Raw genomic sequence first — 18,874 nt, 5'->3', positions numbered from 1 at the left:
CTACAGTTTCTTTTTTTCTTGAAATGTTGCCAGAAACAAATAACTGGTTTTGCTTCCAGCTCTTTTATTTCTTTTTCCATTTCTACCACCGAACAACCAAAACACCAAAGACAAGTCACAGAAGTGTGAACCAATATGTTGCCTGCTCTTCAGATAACTGAAGAAATCTTGCCTCAGAAGAGTGAACGTATTAAGTGATTGTTCATAGGATTCTGTACATTTTACCTCCGTGGTGGCTCTAAGGAAAGTATTCCCAATTTGAATCAAGTAAAATGTCTTACTAGACAGAATAATCTTGCACCCTGTGTGAAACAGGGATACTTCAGCTTTTTCATTCTGCAGACCGTTTTGTGAAAGGGATATGCTCTTGTGGACTGCCTCCCAGATTTTTAATAATACTGCTCAATAGTAAGGGATGCCACTTACAAACCACTTATGAAGATGAAACACAGCTCACTAAAAACAAGGCTTCGTATCTGGAGGTCCAACACATCTGTTCTCAGGGTAGAAGTACTATGCCTCTACCTGCTTGAATTAATCTAGCTGCCCAAGAAAAGTAAAAAAAAAAAAAATGTCCTTCAGTTTCTAACTAATCAAAACTGATCTAAAGTAGCAAGAGTGAGAGTCATCCAGTTCAGCTGATCCTTTATTTGATATCTGATTTTACAGACCAGATTTGGAAGACCTCTTTGTCATCTATTGCAAGTAACAATGAAGTGTTGCTATAGGAACAGAGATTATTCAACAATGATTCATCAAGGCAACTCCCCTCTGCTTTACTCAACTCCAAACTGACGTACAAAAGATACAATATAATGTAACTTCCGCCCTGAAGGGGCTGCCTGGGAATTCCTGTTCTATAGCTTTCTATCGTCATACACAAAGGCTAAGGTCAATGAACAACAGAGAGACTGATAAATACATCAGCAACTTAATCATGGTGGGTTTCAGGCAGAAATATAGGCTGACTATAGGACTGCTGGACACTTAGGTTATGTCTACACTACATCTTCGTTGGTAAAACACACCCCTGACCAACAAAAATTTTACCAACGAAAAGCGCCAGTGTGGACAGCGCTTTGTCAGCAGGAGACGCTCTAGTTTGAAAACCCACAGCAGTGAGTCTCAGAGCATGGGTCTACAGACTTGGGCTTGCACTGAGGCATTAAAACCAGCTGTGTAGATGTTTGGCCTCGGGCTGGAGCTTGGGTTCTAAAGCCCAGGGATGGGTGTGGGTTTCAGAGCCTGAGCTGCAACATCTACTGTTTTTAGCAAAATAGCACAAATCCTCTGAGCCAGAGTCTCTAGACCCAGGCGATGAGATTACTGCCATCGATTTCAAATGCAGTGGTGAAGACATATTCTAAGGCAGGGGTGGGCAAACTACGGCCCACAGGCCAGATCCGGCCCCTCAGGGCTTTGGATCCGGCCTGCGGGATTGCCTCCCGTGGCGCCGCGGGCCCCGTGCCACTCTCAGCAGTGGCCAGTCCAACATCCCTGCGGCCCCCGGGACCCTTGCCTCCAGGCACCACCCCCCGCAGCTCCCATTGGCCAATGAGAGCTTCAGGGGAGGTACCTGGAGGAGCAGCAAGGGCAGCACATGCAGAGCCCTCTGCCCCGCCTCCCCCAGGGGCCGCAGCACTTCCTGGAGCGGCGCGGGGCCAGGGACAGGGCAGGCAGGGAGCCTGCCCTGGCCCCGGTGCGTGCTGCTGCCACCCCAGAGCCCGAACTCCTCCTGCACCCCGCCCCCCAACTCCCTGCCCTAAGCCCCCTGCCTGCACCGCACATCCCTCCTGCACCCCAACTCCCTGCCCTGAGCCCCCTCGTACATCCCGCAACTCTCCTGCACCCCGACCCTGCCCTCAGCCCCCTCCCGCAGTCCGCACTCCTCCTGCACCCCTGCCCTGAGCCCCCTCCTGCACTTCGCACCCCAACCCTCTGCCCTCAGCCCCCTCATACGCCCCGCACCCCTCCTCTGCCCCAATCCCTTGCCCTGAGCCCCTTCCTGCACACCGCACCCCCCCACACACCCTGCACTCTCTCCCGCATCCCAACCCCCTGCCCCGGCCTTGCATACAATTTCCCCACCCCTGCCCCTCGGCCCAAAAAGTTTGCCCACCCCTGTTCTAAGGTGTGTCTACACTGCATTCTAAGCCTGGGCTCTAAATCAGGTTTGAGCCCACAACAAATCCTTCTGCCACAACAAATCAGCCTGACTCAGGTCCGCAAGCACTCAGGACCCGAATCCTAGGACACTGCTATGGAGATGGGTCAGAGCCCAAGTTCCACTGTGAGTTGGATCCCAGCCCTGTCATTTTGCAGTGTGGCTGCAGATCAAGCCGCAGACTTGAGTCAGAAGGTCTGTGTAATGCAGTATGGACGCATTAGCATGGCCACAAGACCTGGGTCCAGCAATTGTAAACCCAGGTTTATAATGAAGTGTGGACACTGAAGCCCAGGCTTGGAAACACCAAGTCTACAAATGCAGGTCTCACAGACCCACGCTTATTGTGCAGTGCAGACATACCCTAAGAGGGTGGAGGCCATATGTGAAGTGCCCCAACTGGGTTTTCTGATTTTAGAGAAGAGATTTACAGACTGGCCATGTCAAATTGCTTGACATTGCCTCTGAATGTCGGGAAACTCAGAGAATGGACTTCCCAACAGTATGTGGTGGGGTGGGGGAAATGGGAAGTTCTCTGATTGAATTTCTCCAACAGCAGAGACAACTGTGACCATTTTCCCTTTATTTTTAAAAATAAATATTCTGTTCCCATAGTAGTACACAATACTTTTCAGCTTCACCTGGCACCTGAAATAATGAGATGAAGTAATAGGAATGCATATTTATAAATACTCTTGGGCCTGGTAGTTTTCTTAGGGTTTATCTACATGAACACTTAGTTTGCAGCAAGCTAAGGTATAGATCTACCCCCACACTAGCCTGCTATGCCCTAAATGTTCATGTGCACCCTGTTGCTGCACGTTAGTGCCCTAGTGCCCTTTGATCTTCTCCTGTTTCAAAGTGGGATAGATCAAAGTGCAGTAGTAGAGAACTTTAGTGGATGTCAGGAGGGTCCACACAGCTTGCTGCAAACTAAGTGTTAGTTTAGACAAACCCTCAGTAACTCTACCTAGCTTCATTCCCAAAGCCAGGGACTATCTGAAAGGGGTAACTCTGCCTGCCTCTGGTCTGGTCTATACTACCCGCCTGAATCGGCGGGTAGAAATCGACCTCTCGGGGATGGATTTATCGCGTCCCGTCGGGACGCGACAATCGATCCCCGAATCGGCGCTCTAACTCCACCAGGGGAGGTGGTAGTAAGCGCCGCCGACAAAAAGCCACAGAAGTCGATTTTGCCGCCGTCCTCACAACGGGGTAAGTCGGCTGTGATACGTCGAATTCAGCTACGCTATTCACGTAGCTGAATTTGCGTATCTTAAATCGACTCCCCCCTGTAGTGTAGATGTAGCCTCTTACTGTGTAGGCTTCAGAAAAATATTTATTTTTCTCTCTTTCCCCAGGCCCTCACAGGGCATGACCCTGTGAGGTGCTACATGCCCTCAGCTTCCTTCAACTTAAACAGGAGTTCAGGGTGATCAGTATCTCGCAGTATTTATTCCCAATTTTCTAAACATTTTCTCTAATTTTAAGGACCAGTGCCGAGTGACACACATCAGGGTAAACTCACAATACTGCAGTGAAACTTCCAGCTGACCACCCCCCTGCAAGAAACACTTACATAAGAAAGTGCATAACATTAGTATACAGGAACACATTTCTAAAACTTATGCAACTAGTTTCTGTTCTGCTAATCAACGCAAACTACTAGTCTCTCTTGACTCTTAATCTTTACTAGGTGAAAGGTAGAGGCACTGTTAGGAGGTACCACAGTGTCACGTTGCAAGTGCCAAAATTCTATTGTGCTCTCTAAGGACTAACGTTATTAGGTAGATCTGGAGACAAGGATTATTGAAATAAAGCTGTGACGCAGCATGAATCATCTCTTCTCAGGGTTCTCCTAATCAAACTGGGAAGATATCCGTGTTTGTACTAGGTACAAGGAACAACCAAGACAGCAGCTTATAAACACTGAATCATCAAGGCAAGTCTGCTTTATGCAAAGCATTAAACTGAAGTGGTCGGCAATGCATACAAAATTGCAAAAGATATAGCACAAACTTTTTTTTTTTTTTTAAAAGAGAGGCCAGAGATTTTGTTTTTAATTTGAGACCAGAAATTAGATATGCCATATAATCCAAAAGCCAGAAGCATTCTCTGACGTCCTTCTATAAGGAAATGATTCTAACATCTGTAGGTGTAGCATTTTATGTCAAACAAGAAGTCAGAAAATGTTCTATTTCTATTCAAATACAGCTTTTTATATAAAGAGACTATTCTATTGTTTACACAAAGAACAGCAATTTTTCATAAGAATTATTTATTTATTTAGTGTGTGCATAGTCATCTAGCCAAGCGATGGCATCTTCAGTGGCATGATGCAGTTCTTCTAGGCCACCGCTGAACCTAGTCAGCAGGCATTCATCAACAATGTGCATTGACACGTTGTGCAGTCTATATGGTTTTATAAAAACATGATAATAAGTGAATATAATGTAACTGGGATTTGCTTCATGCAAAAGGTCTCTTGTAAGGTATCATTACAAAGCTCATAATCTACTGAGTGTGATCATCCTATTTGTAGAAATGTACCACTCTTGTATCTAAAACTAGAAATATAAAACATAACTCTGAGGGCCTATTGTAATTATGTAAAGTGTGGGCCATTAATGATGGTTTGGAATCTTGATGACTCCCATTGTCTGCAGATGGCTGTTTACCTGTGAGTCTTCCTGTATATGTGTGTGCTGGCAAGTGAGTAATGAAGTCTTGCAGTGACATGTGATCATGTCACCTGAACTGGAATCCATCTTTAACCTGGTGCTTTTCCAGTGAGGGGGGGTGGAAACCCAGAGGGACAAAGGGTTCCCGCCTTATGCAAAAGATATATAAAGGGGTGGAAGAGAACAGAGAAGAGAGGAGCCATCATGGAGAATCCCCTAGATAACACCTAAGCTGGAACAAGAGCTGTACCAGGGGAAAGAATTATGCCCAGGCCTGGAAGGTGTCCAGTCTGAGAAAAACTTACTGAAGCATCTCTAAGGGTGAGATTATCTGTATTTAGTTTGATTAGGCATAGATTTGCGCATTTTATTTTATTTTGCTTGTGACTTACTTTGTTCTGTCTGTTACTACTTTGAACCACTTAAATCCTACTGTCTGTATTTAATAAAATCACTTTTATTTAGTAATTTACTCAGAGTATGTATTAATACCTGGGGGAGCAAACAGCTGTGCATATCTCTCTATCAGTGTTATAGAGGGCGAACAATTTATGAGTTTGCCCTGCATAAGCTTTATGCAGGGTAAAACGGATTTATCTGGGTTTAGACCCCATTGGGAGTTGGGCATCTGAGTGCTAAAGACAAGCACACTCCTGTGAGCTGTTTTTAGGTAAACTTGCAGCTTTGGGACAAGTGATTCAGACCCTGGGTTTGTGTCTGGAGCAGACTGGCGTGTCTAATTCAGCAAGACAGGGTGCTGGAGTCCTGAGCTGGCAGGGAAAACAGAAACAGGGGTAGTCTTTGCACATCTGGTGGCAGCTCCCAAGGGGGTTTCTGTGATCCAACCCGTCACATGCATCATCATAGGTGTTGCGCTGCAGCTGCACAAAGGGCTGTCATGAAGGCCCCAGCGATACTGGTTGGCTGCACAGAGACCTTGCTCAGTCTGGAACCTGTTCAACAGGGACCACTGGCAGCAGGGCAGTCAAAACCAGGCGGGCAAATTGTGGGGCCGGCGACGAGGGACTGGTTGGGGATTATAACAGATATCCATTCCTCTTGCCAGAGTGTTTCCGCCCTAACATCCTGGTGTGGCGGATGAGCCCATAGTGGGCGACGTGACGCTGGTGTAGCTGGTGGTTTAAAAAGGGTTACTGACTTTGTTCATTTAGAGAAAGATTTTAACATTGATCAAGTCATGTTGTTAAGGAGGTAGAGCCACTTGTAACATGGAGGCCTCGATTTTTGCATTTTGTGCCTTACGTGTACATGTTCACTTTATCCATAGCAGCATGAATGCTGGTTTCACGGTATTCTGCCAGAGAACTTCCCAAAACGTGAGTATACAATTAAATCCTGTTCCTGGAATTTTCTTTGCAATAGCCACAATACACATTTGTTGAAGAAAAACTGGTGAAAAGAGAAGGCTGCTAGTGCCTAATACATCCGAGAAATTGCTCCAAAACATTTCTATATAGCTGCCAACTCCACTGACCTGCTGACCAAATGAAGATATAAGCTGTCTGGGGGCTACTTACAGTTATTCATGTAAATTTCCTAAATGTCAAAATATGTTAGGAATGACAATGCAATTAATTTAGTCATTTCCTCAACTTTTGCTGTTTTATCCATCCCGTTCTAGAGAGAAATTCCCCCTCACCCACACATTGCAGGCATTTCCCAAGACATCTACCAAATACTAGAAGGGAATCACAGACATTAGGTAAAGGGAGCAACCTTGTATCACTGCTTTGGGGTTTAATCACATGAATACTTAAGGGTAAACTGTGGTCTTCTCTGGCAATAGTACAATATCCAGTAGTAAAATATTTAGTCACTAAATATAAATATAAAGTCTTACAAAAATCTCACATAGTAAAAACACATTCTATTAACATTTAAATAACGAATGAGGATGCACTAAGGTGATCATTTATAGTAACTTGAATCCTATTCTTTTTCTTGCATATAGCAATGTCTCACATTACTATTTAAAGAGCACCTAAAGCAGGGGTAGGCAACCTATAGCACACGTGCCAAAGGCGGCACGTGAGCTGATTTTCAGTGGCACTCACACTGCCTGGGTCCTGGCCACCGGTCCGGGGGGCTCTGCATTTTAATTTAATTTTAAATGAAGCTTCTTAAACATTTTAAAAACCTTATTTACTTTACATACAATAATAGTTTAGTTATATATTATAGACTTATAGAAAGAGACCTAAAAACGTTAAAATGTAGTACTGGCACGCGAAACCTTAAATTAGAGTGAATAAAAAAAAAAAAGGAGATATCCTATCTCCTAGAACTGGAAGGGACCTTGAAAGGTCATTGAGTCCAGCCCCCTGCCTTCATTAGCAGGACCAAGTACTGCCCCAGATCCCTAAGTGGCCCCCTCAAGGATTGAACTCACAACCCTGGGTTTAGCAGGCCAATGCTCAAACCACTGAGCTATCCCTCCCCCCATAAATAAAGACTCGGCACACCACTTCTGAAAGGTTGCCGACCCCTGACCTAAAGTGTGCCAGGTGCTTTACAGACAAAATAAAAGACAGTCTGAAGAGCTGAAAATCTGCATACAGTAATATCAGACAGATTTGGGACAGGGTGTGTGGTTATAAATTATTCCAGAGGGAATTCTATGCCAAAAAATTAAAAATGCTGTGCAGAAAAAATAAAAATGCTGAGCACAATATTTTAAAATTTGGCAAAATTCTGTATATTTTATTTGTCAATAAATTATGTGGAAGCTTCAGCATGGCAGTGGGAAGCACAGGCCACTGGCTGCACAAAGGTGGGAGATCACCTGCAGTGCTCTGCCCAGGACATGACTCGGAGGCGAGGCTGCACCTGACCCTGACACAGCGCAAGGGTTGGGCCTGCCCCAGAAATATCCTGGGGCCCTGCCCCTCCGCACCAGGCAAACCAAGATAGCAAGTAAAAGGGACAGAGTCTTGCACACATGCCCACCCCTGGCCCCTGATCCAGGTGTGGGGCAAGCAGGCTGAGCCTGGCAGGATCCAAGTGTGGAGGGGCTTAGTGTGGGGGGATCCAGGTGTGGGGTTCTGTGTTGGGCAATCTGGGTGCAGGCGGCCCAATGAGGAGTCTGAGGGGGATCTGGATGCAGAGGGGCTCGGTGGGGAGTTCCGAGTGCAGTGGGAATGGGACTGTGCAGGGGGTCCAGGTGAAAGTGGTTGGGACTCAGCAGAGGGGGTCCTGGTGTGGGGGGATAGGGCTTGGCGGGGGGGTCTGGGTGTGGGGGGCTCAGCACGGGGGTCTGGGTGCTGGGGGCCTGGAGCTTGGTGGGGTGAGGGATCTGGGTGTAGCTGGTTGGGGCTCAGTGGGGTGGGGGTCCGGATTCGGGGGGCTCATTGAGGTAGTCCAGGTGTAAGGGGGATGGAGCTCATCAGGGTGGTGGTTCAAGAGCAGGGTGGTCGGAGTGCAGGAGTGGGGGTACAGATGCAGGGGTGAGGGGCTCAGTGGGGGTCCAGAAGCAGAGTGGCTGGGGCTCGGCAGGGGAGTCTGGGTGCAGGGGGACTTTGGATGCAAGGGAGGTGGGGCTTTTCTACAGTATCAAAGAGCTTCTCAAGTACATCAGGGCTGTGTAGCAAGAATCCTAGTGGCCCTTGTTGGGGTCTTCTCTTCCACTACCCTCAAGCATGGATAGACTCAACTTACAGTAGATTTCATTTACTGTTAAAAAATTATCATTCCAATTACAGTAGAAAATCTTTATCATAAAGGAGAGTCTTGCAGCATGCCCTAAAAGTGTCAGATTCTGAGAGCTCATTCCACATCTTTGAACACACTCTGTGGCGACTCCCACACACTTCATCCTAGTCTTTGTAGGTGGGACTGTTCCCAGGGAGCACAGCTTTCTCGGTGAGTCTTGTATAGAGATGTGGTCACTGATGTATCTGAGTTCTGACAAACTGATAGCTTTGAAGATCAGGCTAAAACCCTGAATGGAATGAAAATGGGCTGGGAGCCAAAGGAGGGATCAGAGCCCAGCTTTCTGGCCGTGTTCCCTACTGGGGAAGCAGGCTGCTGTATTCTGAATAAGCTGAGTGTGTGCATTGCTACCACAGTTAGTCGAGTACAATCAGCTACAGTAACCCGGCAAGAAGGTGACGAATGCATGGATTACTGTGGCCAGATCCTCATCTGAGAGGAAGGGGAAGGGGGTGGAAGGTGGCATTTTTCACAATTCTTGCAGGAATAGAAGAGGAGAGAGTAGAACTGCACAGTACTTGTCAGAGCTTGAATTACTGGGGGCATAGGCGCCGATTCCATGGGGGCTGGAGCACCCACAGGGAAAAATTAGTGGAGCACCCACCGGCAGCCAAGTTCCCCTCCCCCTCTGCCTCCCCACTCCTCCGCCTACCTCCCAGCACTTCCCGCCCGGCCACCACCAAACAGCTGTTTGGCGGCATAGCAAGCTCCGGGAGGGAGGGGAAGGAGCGAGAACGTGGCACGCTCAGGGGAGGAGGCGGGGCCGGGGCGGGGATTTGGGAAAGGAGTCGGAATAGGGGCAGGGAGGGGTTGGGGCGGGGCCTCATGGAAGGGGTGGAGTCAGGGCAGGGGAGGGTCGAGCACCCACCGGCAGGAGCAGAAGTCGGCGCCTATGACTGGGGGGAGGGTTGGCTAAGCAGGCCAGGCACACTTACTACTTTTAGGGGTTATTTCACTTCTGTCTTATGGCTCCCTTCTCACTACTGTTTAAATTAAAGCAACTCACTTGCCATTCAGGGTCCCCCTACTTTTTCCCCATAATTTGAGCACTGGCTCTTGTCATAAAATGCCATGTTTACAGCCCAAGCACAATCCTTTTCCATGACATTCTCCCACAAGGGAAATTTGAAAATGTGAAGGAAGAGAATGTGATCATTCAGTGACTCGCATAATCCTGCAATGAATCTGAACACTCAGGGTATAAATTCACTACAGTTGGCCCATGCTATAGCCCAGGTGCTGGCCCTAACCCCCGCTTCCGTTCATACAGAAAAACCTCTAACCTGGGCTTCAAGGCACTTTAAAGGCTGGGCTAGCAGACACAGCTGAGGGTATAAGCTTAAGCTTTGCTTGAGCCTGGGCTGTCAACCTTCCTACTTTGCAGTGCTGTTAGTCTGACATGCTATCCTACAATCCTCGACTAATAAGACTATAGCAGTAGGGATATACACCTCTACCCTGATATAATGTGACCCGATATAACACGAATTCAAATATAACGCGGTAAAGCAGTGCTCTGGGGGGGGGGGGGGCTGCGCACTCCGGCGGATCAAAGCAAGTTCGATATAACGCAGTTTCACCTGTAACGTGGTAAGGTTTTTTTGGCTCCCGAGGACAGTGTTATATCGGGGTTGAGGTGTATTACCAACCACCTGACCAGGATGGTGATAGAGACTGTAAAATGCTCAGGGAGATTAGAGAGGCTATTAAAATAAAAAACTCAATAATAATGGGGGATTTCAACTATCCCCATATTGAATGGGTACATATCACCTCAGGAAGGGATGCAGAGATAAAGTTTCTTGACACCTTAAAAGACTGCTTCTTGGAGCAGCTAGACCTGGAACCCCAAAGAGGAGAGGCAATTCTTGATTTAGTCCTAAGTGGAGCACAGGATCAGGTCCAAGAGGTGAATATAATTGGACCGCTTGGTAATGGTGACCATAATATAATTAAATTTAACATTCCTGTGGTGGGAAAACATCACAGCAGCCCAACACTGTAGCGCTGAATTTCAGAAAGGGGAACTACACAAAAATGTGGAGGTTAGTTAAACAGAAATTAAAAGATACAGCACCAAAAGTAAAATCCCTGCAAGCTGCATGGAAACTTTTAAAAACATCATAATAGAGGCTCAACTTAAATGTATACCCCAAATTAAAAAACATAGTAAGAGAACCAAAAAAGAGCCACCATAGCTAAACAACAAAGTAAAAGAAGCAGTGAGATGCAAAAAGGCATCCTTTAAAAAGTGAAGTTAAATCCTAGTGAGGAAGATAAAAAGGAGCATAAACTCTGGCAAATGAAGTGTAAAAATATAATTACGAAGGCCAAAAAATAATTTGAAGAACAGCTAGCCAAAGACTCAAAAAGTAATAGCAAAAAAAATTTAAGTACATCAGAAGCAGGAAGCCTGCTAAACAACCAGTGGGGCCACTGGACGATCAAGATGCTAAAGGAGCACTCAAGGATGATAAGGCCATTGCGGAGAAACTAAATGAATTCTTTGCACTGGTCTTCACGATTGAGGATGTGAGGGAGATTCCCAAACCTGAGCCATTCTTTTTAGGTGACAAATCTGAGGAACTGTCCCAGATTGAAGTGTCATTAGAGAAGGTTTTGGAACAAATTGATAAACTAAACAGCAATAAGTCACCAGGACCAGATGGTAGTCACCCAAGAGTTCTGAAGGAACTCAAATGTGAAATTGCAGGACTACTAACTGTCGTCTGTAACCTATCATTTAAATCAGCATATGTACCAAATAACTGGAGGATAGCTAATGTGACGCCAATTTTTAAAAAGGGCTCCAGCGGAGACCCCGGCAATTACAGGCTGGTAAGCCTGTCTTCAGTAGCGGGCAAATTGGTTGAAACTACAGTAAAGAACAAAATTGTCAGATACATAGATGAACATAATTTGTTGGGGAATCGTCAATATGCTTTTTGTAAAGGGAAATCATGCCTCACCAATTTACTGGAATTCTTTGAGGGGGTCAACAAGCATGTGGACAAGGGGGATCCAGTGGATATAGTGTATTTAGATTTTCAGATTTGACAAGGTCCCTCACCAAAGGCTATTAAGCAAAGTAAGCAGTCATGAGATAAGAGGGAAGATACTCTCATGGATTAGTAACTGGTTAAAAGATAGGAAACAAAGGGTAGGAATAAACAGTCAGTTTTCAGAATGGAGAGAGGTAAATAGTGGTGTCCCCCAGGGGTCTTTACTGGGTCCAGTCCTATTCAACATATTCATAAATGATCTGGAAAAAGGGGTAAACAGTGAGGTGGCAAAATTTGCAGATGATATGAAAACTACTCAAGGTAGTTAAGTTCCAGGTAGACTGCGAAGAGCTACAAAAGGATCTCTCAAAACTGGGTGACTGGGCAACAAAATGACAGATGAAATTCAATGTTGCTAAATGCAAAGTAATGCACATTGGAAAACATAATCCCAACTATACATATAAAATGATGGGGTCTAAATTAGCTGTTACCACTCAAGAAAGAGATCTTGGAGTCATTATCGATAGTTCTCTGAAAACATCCACTCAATGTGCAGCAGCAGTCAAAAAAGTGAACAGAATGTTAGGAATCATTAAGAAAGGGATAGATAATAAGACAGAAAAAATCATATTGCCTCTATAAATCCATGGTACGCCCACATCTTGAATACTGCGTCCAGATTTGGTCGCCCCATCTCAAAAAAGATATATTGGAAATGGAAAAGGTTCAGAAAAGGGCAACAAAAATGATTAAGGGTATGGAACGGCTTCCATACAAAGAGAGATTAATAAGACTGGGACTTTCCAGCCTAGAAAAAAAACGACTAAGGGGGGATATGATAGAGGTCTATAAAATCATGACTGGTGTGGAGAAAGTAAATAAGCAAGTATTATTTACTCCTTCTCATAACACAAGAACTAGGGGTCACCAAATGAAATTTAATAGGCAGTAGGTTTAAAACAAACAAAAGGAAGTATTTTTTTCACACAACGCACAGTCAACCTGTGGAACTCCTTGCCATAGGATGTTGTGAAGGCCAAGACTACAACAGGATTCAAAAAAGAACTAGTTAAATTCATGGAGTATAGATCCATCAATGGCTATTAGCCAGGATGGGCAGGGATGGTGTCCCTAGCCTCTGTTTGCCAGAAGCTGGGAATGGGCGACAGGGGATGGATCACTTGATGAATACCTATTCTGTTCATTCCCTCTGGGGCACCTGGCATTGACCACTGTCAGAAGTCAGGATTCTGGGCTAGATGGACCTTTGGTCTGACCCAGTATGGCCGTTCTTATTGGAAAGGGAAGCCCTAGATCCACAGACAGGGAAGCATTCAAGTGGAAAGCTGGCCCCTCCATACTGCCTTGCTGGACCTCCCTGGCATCCTGACCCCTGAAGTCCCCCTTTGGCTACACAGCAGCAGCTGCAGAGGGAAGCAGTCCCCTTAATCCACTTCTTTCAGCTCCTATAAAGCATTTAGAACCCTGACTATGTAAAGTTCCGCCAGAGGACCTTCAGTGGAGTTCAGGAAGAATGCTAATGAACTAACACTGTCCCTTCTCTTCACTCCCCATCCTTCTCATACCCAAGATAGATCCACTGGAACTGGATCCCTATGCTTGAGGAAGTGGAAGATACAATCCTGAACTCTGTATTTAAAATAAACAAAAAACAAAACAAAAAATGTGCAGCACATAGTGCACGGGACTTTTCCGGGATAATCAACACTTCCTTCACTGAGTGTTCCCAAGTAAACAACTTTTAAACTTCCTGTTTTACTTTCTTAACTGGGAAAGTACCCCCATTCCTGGGCTAGTAACTCCACCAACATCCTCATTGTCTTAAGCAATCTTACAAAACCTCCCTGCCTCAATTGCTTTTATCTCTAAATATGAAACTAATAGTACTTATCTGCAGCGATATTTGAAAGGCACTTCACAAAAATTATCTTTTATTATAAATAGCGTGCAGCCTTACTTCCTTCAGTATCTAGCTCATTTTATAACTCAGCTTTACTTTCAAAACCGTGAGAGCTTAACATTTAACTTTAGAAGTAGTGCCAGTAGCTGAACTTTTTTTTCAAAATTTTAAACAAATATTTGCCTTACAAAGAATCTAAACCAGGGATCGGCAACCTTTGGCACGTGGCCCGTCAGGGTAAGTCCCCTGGTGGGCCAGGCCAAGGGATGTGCTGGCCACTGCTTCCCGCAGCCCCCATTGGCCTGGAGTGGCGAACCGCAGCCAGTGGAAGCTGCGATCGGCCGAACCTGCGGACACGGCAGGTAAACAAACCAGTCCGGCCCGCCAGGAGGCTTACCCTGGCGGGCCGCGTGCCAAAGGTTGCCGATTCCTGATCTAAACAGCTAAGAGCTCTCTATAATAGATATCACTAAAGCAAGATTACAGTCAACACTGAAGGGAAAGAATGATCTGAGCTCTCACTGTAATACCAGAGCTTAAAAGCTGGTATAGACTCCCTAGTGTGGATGTCTTGTATGTCGACATTAGCATGGGTGGTGCATAATGGAGGCTGGGGGAGGCTAAGCCTCCCCAAACCTCACGCCACCAGGTGGGAAGGGGAAAAATCTCCCTCCACCACGGCACAGAGCTTTTCTGGACTCGGGGCCACAGCGTGGGGGAGGGAGGGGAGACACGGCAGAGGGGGAAGAGGAGCAAGCAGGAGGTGGAGCAGAGCCTTGAGGGGGAAGGGAGAGGCGGAGTGGAGGTGGAATGGGGATGGGGCTGCAGGGGAAGGGATGAAACGAAAGAGGGGCTCCGGGCTCAGAGCTCCAGCCAGGGTCATGAGCTCCACCGTGGCCCCGACCGAGCCCTCAGCGCCCTCTTCCCCATTGGGAGGGGGCTGAGAGCAGGGGTGGGGCCTCCACCAGAGGAGGCAGGGCTGTGGGAAACTTCACCTGCCACTCATGTCCACTAGCTATGCTGACAGAACAGCACTTATTCTGTTGGCCAGGTACCTCTACACTAGACATTTTGTCAGCATAGCTATGTTGGTCAGGGGTGCATTTTTTCACACTCCTGAATGACATAATTACGCCCAAGTGTAAATCAAGCCTGAGACTGTGAGAATCTTCAGGAAGTGAAAGAAAGTTCTTGTACAGGATATAGATTTAAACTGCCATCAAGTTCCGGTCTACACAGGGAAACTGACCAGCAGGGGTTCTCTTCTCTAGTGTTATGCATTACAATGATTATCTTCTCCTGACTGATTTGCATTAACATATTCAGTATTCAAATTCAAAAGATTTCTCTAACATGTGCTACAAAAATGTTGCCAATCACTTGCAAGATAGGGTAAGTAATAAAACGAGGCACTGATTGCTTTATGCTCACTTAAGTGTACTGAAAAGTGAAACTCCTTATGAATAATTAACCCGCACTTACAGTTTGAGATTGGTTCCTTTTCTTAGAAACATTAGCAACATTGAGTCCATCTATCACAATATCATACGGAGAATGATTTCCCACAAAGTTTTGAAATTCTTCAAGTTCCTAGAAGGAGGAGAAAAGAAAAAAAGATTAAATTAACAGGATTTTTTTTTTTTTAGCTTTTTAAAAAAAGACCAAAAAAACCTAAACCTCTCACTTCACTATCGTCTGTTGCCTTTGATATCTTTAATGAAATATTTGCTGCAACACCTTCAAGGGATGTTAACATTGTACTAGATGCTTTCCATTACATTTTTCTTTTCTTACGATTGAACAAACGCCACAGCTTCTACCTTTCTTAAACTCACAGTATAAACTGAACATTTTTGACAAAAATAGGTAGGTCAGTCAAAATCTGACAGAAGCTTCAAAGCTGGGTACTGCTTTTTTATTTCATTTAAAAAGAAAATAGGAGACTTGGGTTCCATTCTCAGCTGTGCCATTGACCAGCTGTGTAACCATGGGCAAGATACGTTGCCTCTCTGTGCTTCGGTTTCCCCATCAGCAAAATGGGAATAACACTATTTAGCTTCTTTAGAAAACAGCTTTGAGATCTCTGAATGTAAAGCATTAAATAAGAGATTCTTGTTGATATATTTGCTTACTACTCTGGTTGTAAGGCATACACAAAGCTTTTAAAGCAGGTAAAATAGAGAACTTTGCTATGTCAGAAATGTCACCCAATGGCTGATCAAAGAGCATCTCTCGAACTCTCATAGCCAAAGGGAAATCATAGTTGCATCAGACCAGTCTAGAAGAGATCTGTGTAAGCTCAGAAGGTTCTCTCTCACCAACAGAAGATTGTCCAATAAAAGATATTACCTCATCCACCTTGTCTCTCACTAGTAAGCGAAGGTTGGAATTGGTTGTAATTTTCATCCACAATCAAACATATAAGTTAGGTGGTTCACCCAGGATTTTTAAGAGTGTTAGATCATTAGCTTGTCTTTGAGGCAGGGATATGCAACACAACTTAATTAAAAAACATCAACAAAAACCTCATTCTGACCTCGAAGAAATTGGGGCAATCACATTTTAGTTGGGCAAATGAACTTGAGATCCAGGGTGTCCTTGTACATGGGCTTGGAGGATTTTAAAATATTTTTTCCCAAGATGGTATGTATAGAAAGGATGTGGAGAAACTGGAAAGGCTACAGAGATGAATGACAAAGATGATTAAAGAGGTGGAATGCAAGTCATATGAGCAAAGGCTGAAGGAACTGCGTATGTTTAGTTTGAAAAAGAGGAGACTGGGGCAGGGAAGATATTTGAAAGGCTGCCATGTCTAAATGTCTAGTACCCTGTGGGACCAACATGGCTACACCACCACTGCATACAGGGATGGGTAGCATATAACAGAGGAGGAATTCTGTCATGAATAACAATAGATTTAAAAATTTTATTAAGATGATGTTTTAAAAAAAAAAGTGAAAGGTACGGAGTTTAAGCATAGAAGTTTCTGGTTATCAGGGAATAATGCACAGATTATCAAGGGCTGCAAAGTTCATTTTAAAATCGGGTGGCATAAGGAATAAATAATCTGCAATATCCCCGATTGGGGGTAAAAGGTTGACAGGTCAAAGTACAGACATTGAGATATGAGGGTATGAAGTTCATATAATGGCTATGTTCAGGTGTGGAGTATAATGAGTGGATACGATGATGAGGATGGGTTGACCCTCATTTGGTGAGATTTAATGTTCAGTGAGTTTATGGTTCCAGTTCATATGGTCCAACGGACAAAGTCTCTCGGTCCCTTTCTTGTAGTCAAAGAGCGATGTCACTCCGGCTCACACCTCCTGGTACTGTCGGTGGCCGGTAACGTGTTCAACGTAGATGTCCCTGGACCATCGGATGCTGTCTGAGACCATGAGGCGCCACGTGAGCCGCGCGTAGCGTCAACCGATCCCGCAGGTCCTCAGCACACGCTCGTTGCAGGGGTCCCAGGCACCCGGGGCTCCGACGATCAGGGTATCCATCTACATTTCGTAGCCCGTTGCTCTCAGGGTGTCGGCCAGGGAGGCGTACTTTTCCAGCTTACGAGCTCGGGCTTTGCGAAAGGCCGGGGTCCAGTTCTCAAAGGAGACCGTGACGTTGACGAGGATGATGATGATAATGGGCCTCGTCAGTGATGACAATGTCAGGTCGCAGCTGGCTGTTGGTAATGGGGATGGCGCAGTTCACGGAGATCTCCCCAGGCGTGGTGCGATGGCTTTCACCAGGCAGTTCTGGATGGCGTTATGGCGCAGCTGCCAGGCTCTGGAGTAGGGTTTGCAGCTGTACAGGTTAGCAAGCCATAGGACATGGCAGTTGCATAGATTAGGGGAGGCTTTGTACTAAATAGGGCTGTTTGAAACTATGGGAATGGCACAGCATTATCTTTGTGGAATGCTTTGTAGTTTTACCAGATTCATGCACTAGATCATGCAGCATCTGTAAGTAACACTGTCTACCACCCTAGGTTGGCTAGGATGCTGTCAATGTGAAATCTAATCAGTTTTTTAAAAGTAGCTTCAGACTATATGTGACCTGGAGTCCCTAGTGACATTGTTTTGGGTTTTACAATCACCCATTTTGGGTTTTGTGGGGTGTTGTTTTTCTCTCTCTTGTTGTACTTTGTGAAAAATCCACACAAATAACTGAGAAAACTGACTGATTAGACAGGAAAACAGATACAGAAATGACTACAATCAAAAAGTTGTCAAATATAGAAAGAAAACTACAAAAATAGAGAAAAAATATTTTCCCTCTCATTGCTTTCAGTTACAGATTACAGCTGAGATTATTGTAACAATAGCAAGTAAAACAATTTCAGACAAAAATGTGGCTTGGAAGTTGACAATGTCCCTTTCACCAACAAATGCAGTGTGCTAGAGTCAGCTTTCTTTTCTGCTGATGTAGAAAAAGAGAAACTCAGTTGAAATCAGTGGATTTACACATATTTTAGCCCAGTTTTTGAATTAGTGTTTAATGGCAAGCTTTTTGTAATGTAATCACTAGAAAATCTTCAGCATATAGAGGCTTCTATGTGTATTCAGTTCCTGGTACGTCATGCACTATTCTGAAATATATTCCAAATTAGTCCCTGATAAACCTGAGCAATATACTGAAAACATCAGCATCATCAGAGTGCATTTTAAACTTTCGGAAGAGAAATTACCTGACAACAAACATGCAGGGAAATCCCTCGGATTATGGAAAATGAAAATATGTACTGCAGGTGTGTCTCCAAAAAGAACCCAATCAACTCGTGTGTCATCAATCTCCTCTAATTACCTCCTGTATATCTCCAACACAAAAGGAAAGTAGAACTAGCCACACAAGTATACTTTTGTTTCTTAGGAAACTGCTATGTGGTCTGGTACTAAGAACATACCTATGCAACTATTCTGGGTAGTATCCCCTGCAGTACACCCAAGAAACCATTTTTATGCCATTAATGGTATTATTAATAGTTCTTCTTGGGAGAAGTTATTTGGACATTTTAGAAGTTTTTGGGACATTTTATTAGGTGCCAATCCTCCTCCCACTGAAGTCAAAGGGAATTTTGCCACTTATATTTTATTGAAGACACCGAGGCATCCCTTTTCAAATTTTCCTTGAGACACTAATGCGCCTGCTGTCTGGCCAATACATTTGAGTTGAAGATTCATCATCCTTACACCATGATCACTAATTAAACCATTCAGGTGGTGGAGGCCAATGCGAAGATACAATATAACGCTGTCCTCGGGAGCCAAAAAATCTTACCGTGTTATAGGTGAAACCGCCTTATATAGAATTGCTTTGATCCGCCGGAGTGCGCGCCCCCCCCCCCCCCCCCCCCCCCCCCCCCCCCCCCCCCCCC

General features: G+C 45.1%; 1 protein-coding gene across 1 annotated transcript in view; it reads right to left on the bottom strand.

Annotated features, from left to right (window-relative positions):
* Window positions 1-18,874, bottom strand: part of PRORP (protein only RNase P catalytic subunit) — an 87,173-nt gene that overhangs the window by 49,669 nt on the left and 18,630 nt on the right. The window contains exon 5 of the mRNA XM_024195999.3: window positions 14,983-15,090. Within this exon, the coding sequence (XP_024051767.2) occupies window positions 14,983-15,090 (108 nt within the window). The remainder of the gene's footprint in view (window positions 1-14,982; window positions 15,091-18,874) is intronic.

Source organism: Terrapene carolina, unplaced genomic scaffold (genome assembly GCF_002925995.2).
Source record: "Terrapene carolina triunguis isolate 2854851 unplaced genomic scaffold, T_m_triunguis-2.0 Scaffold96, whole genome shotgun sequence".
In the NCBI taxonomy this organism is placed as follows: Eukaryota; Metazoa; Chordata; order Testudines; family Emydidae; genus Terrapene; species Terrapene triunguis.
The sequence above is the reverse complement of the archived record's forward strand: the minus strand, read 5'-3'. Positions and strand labels throughout refer to the sequence as shown.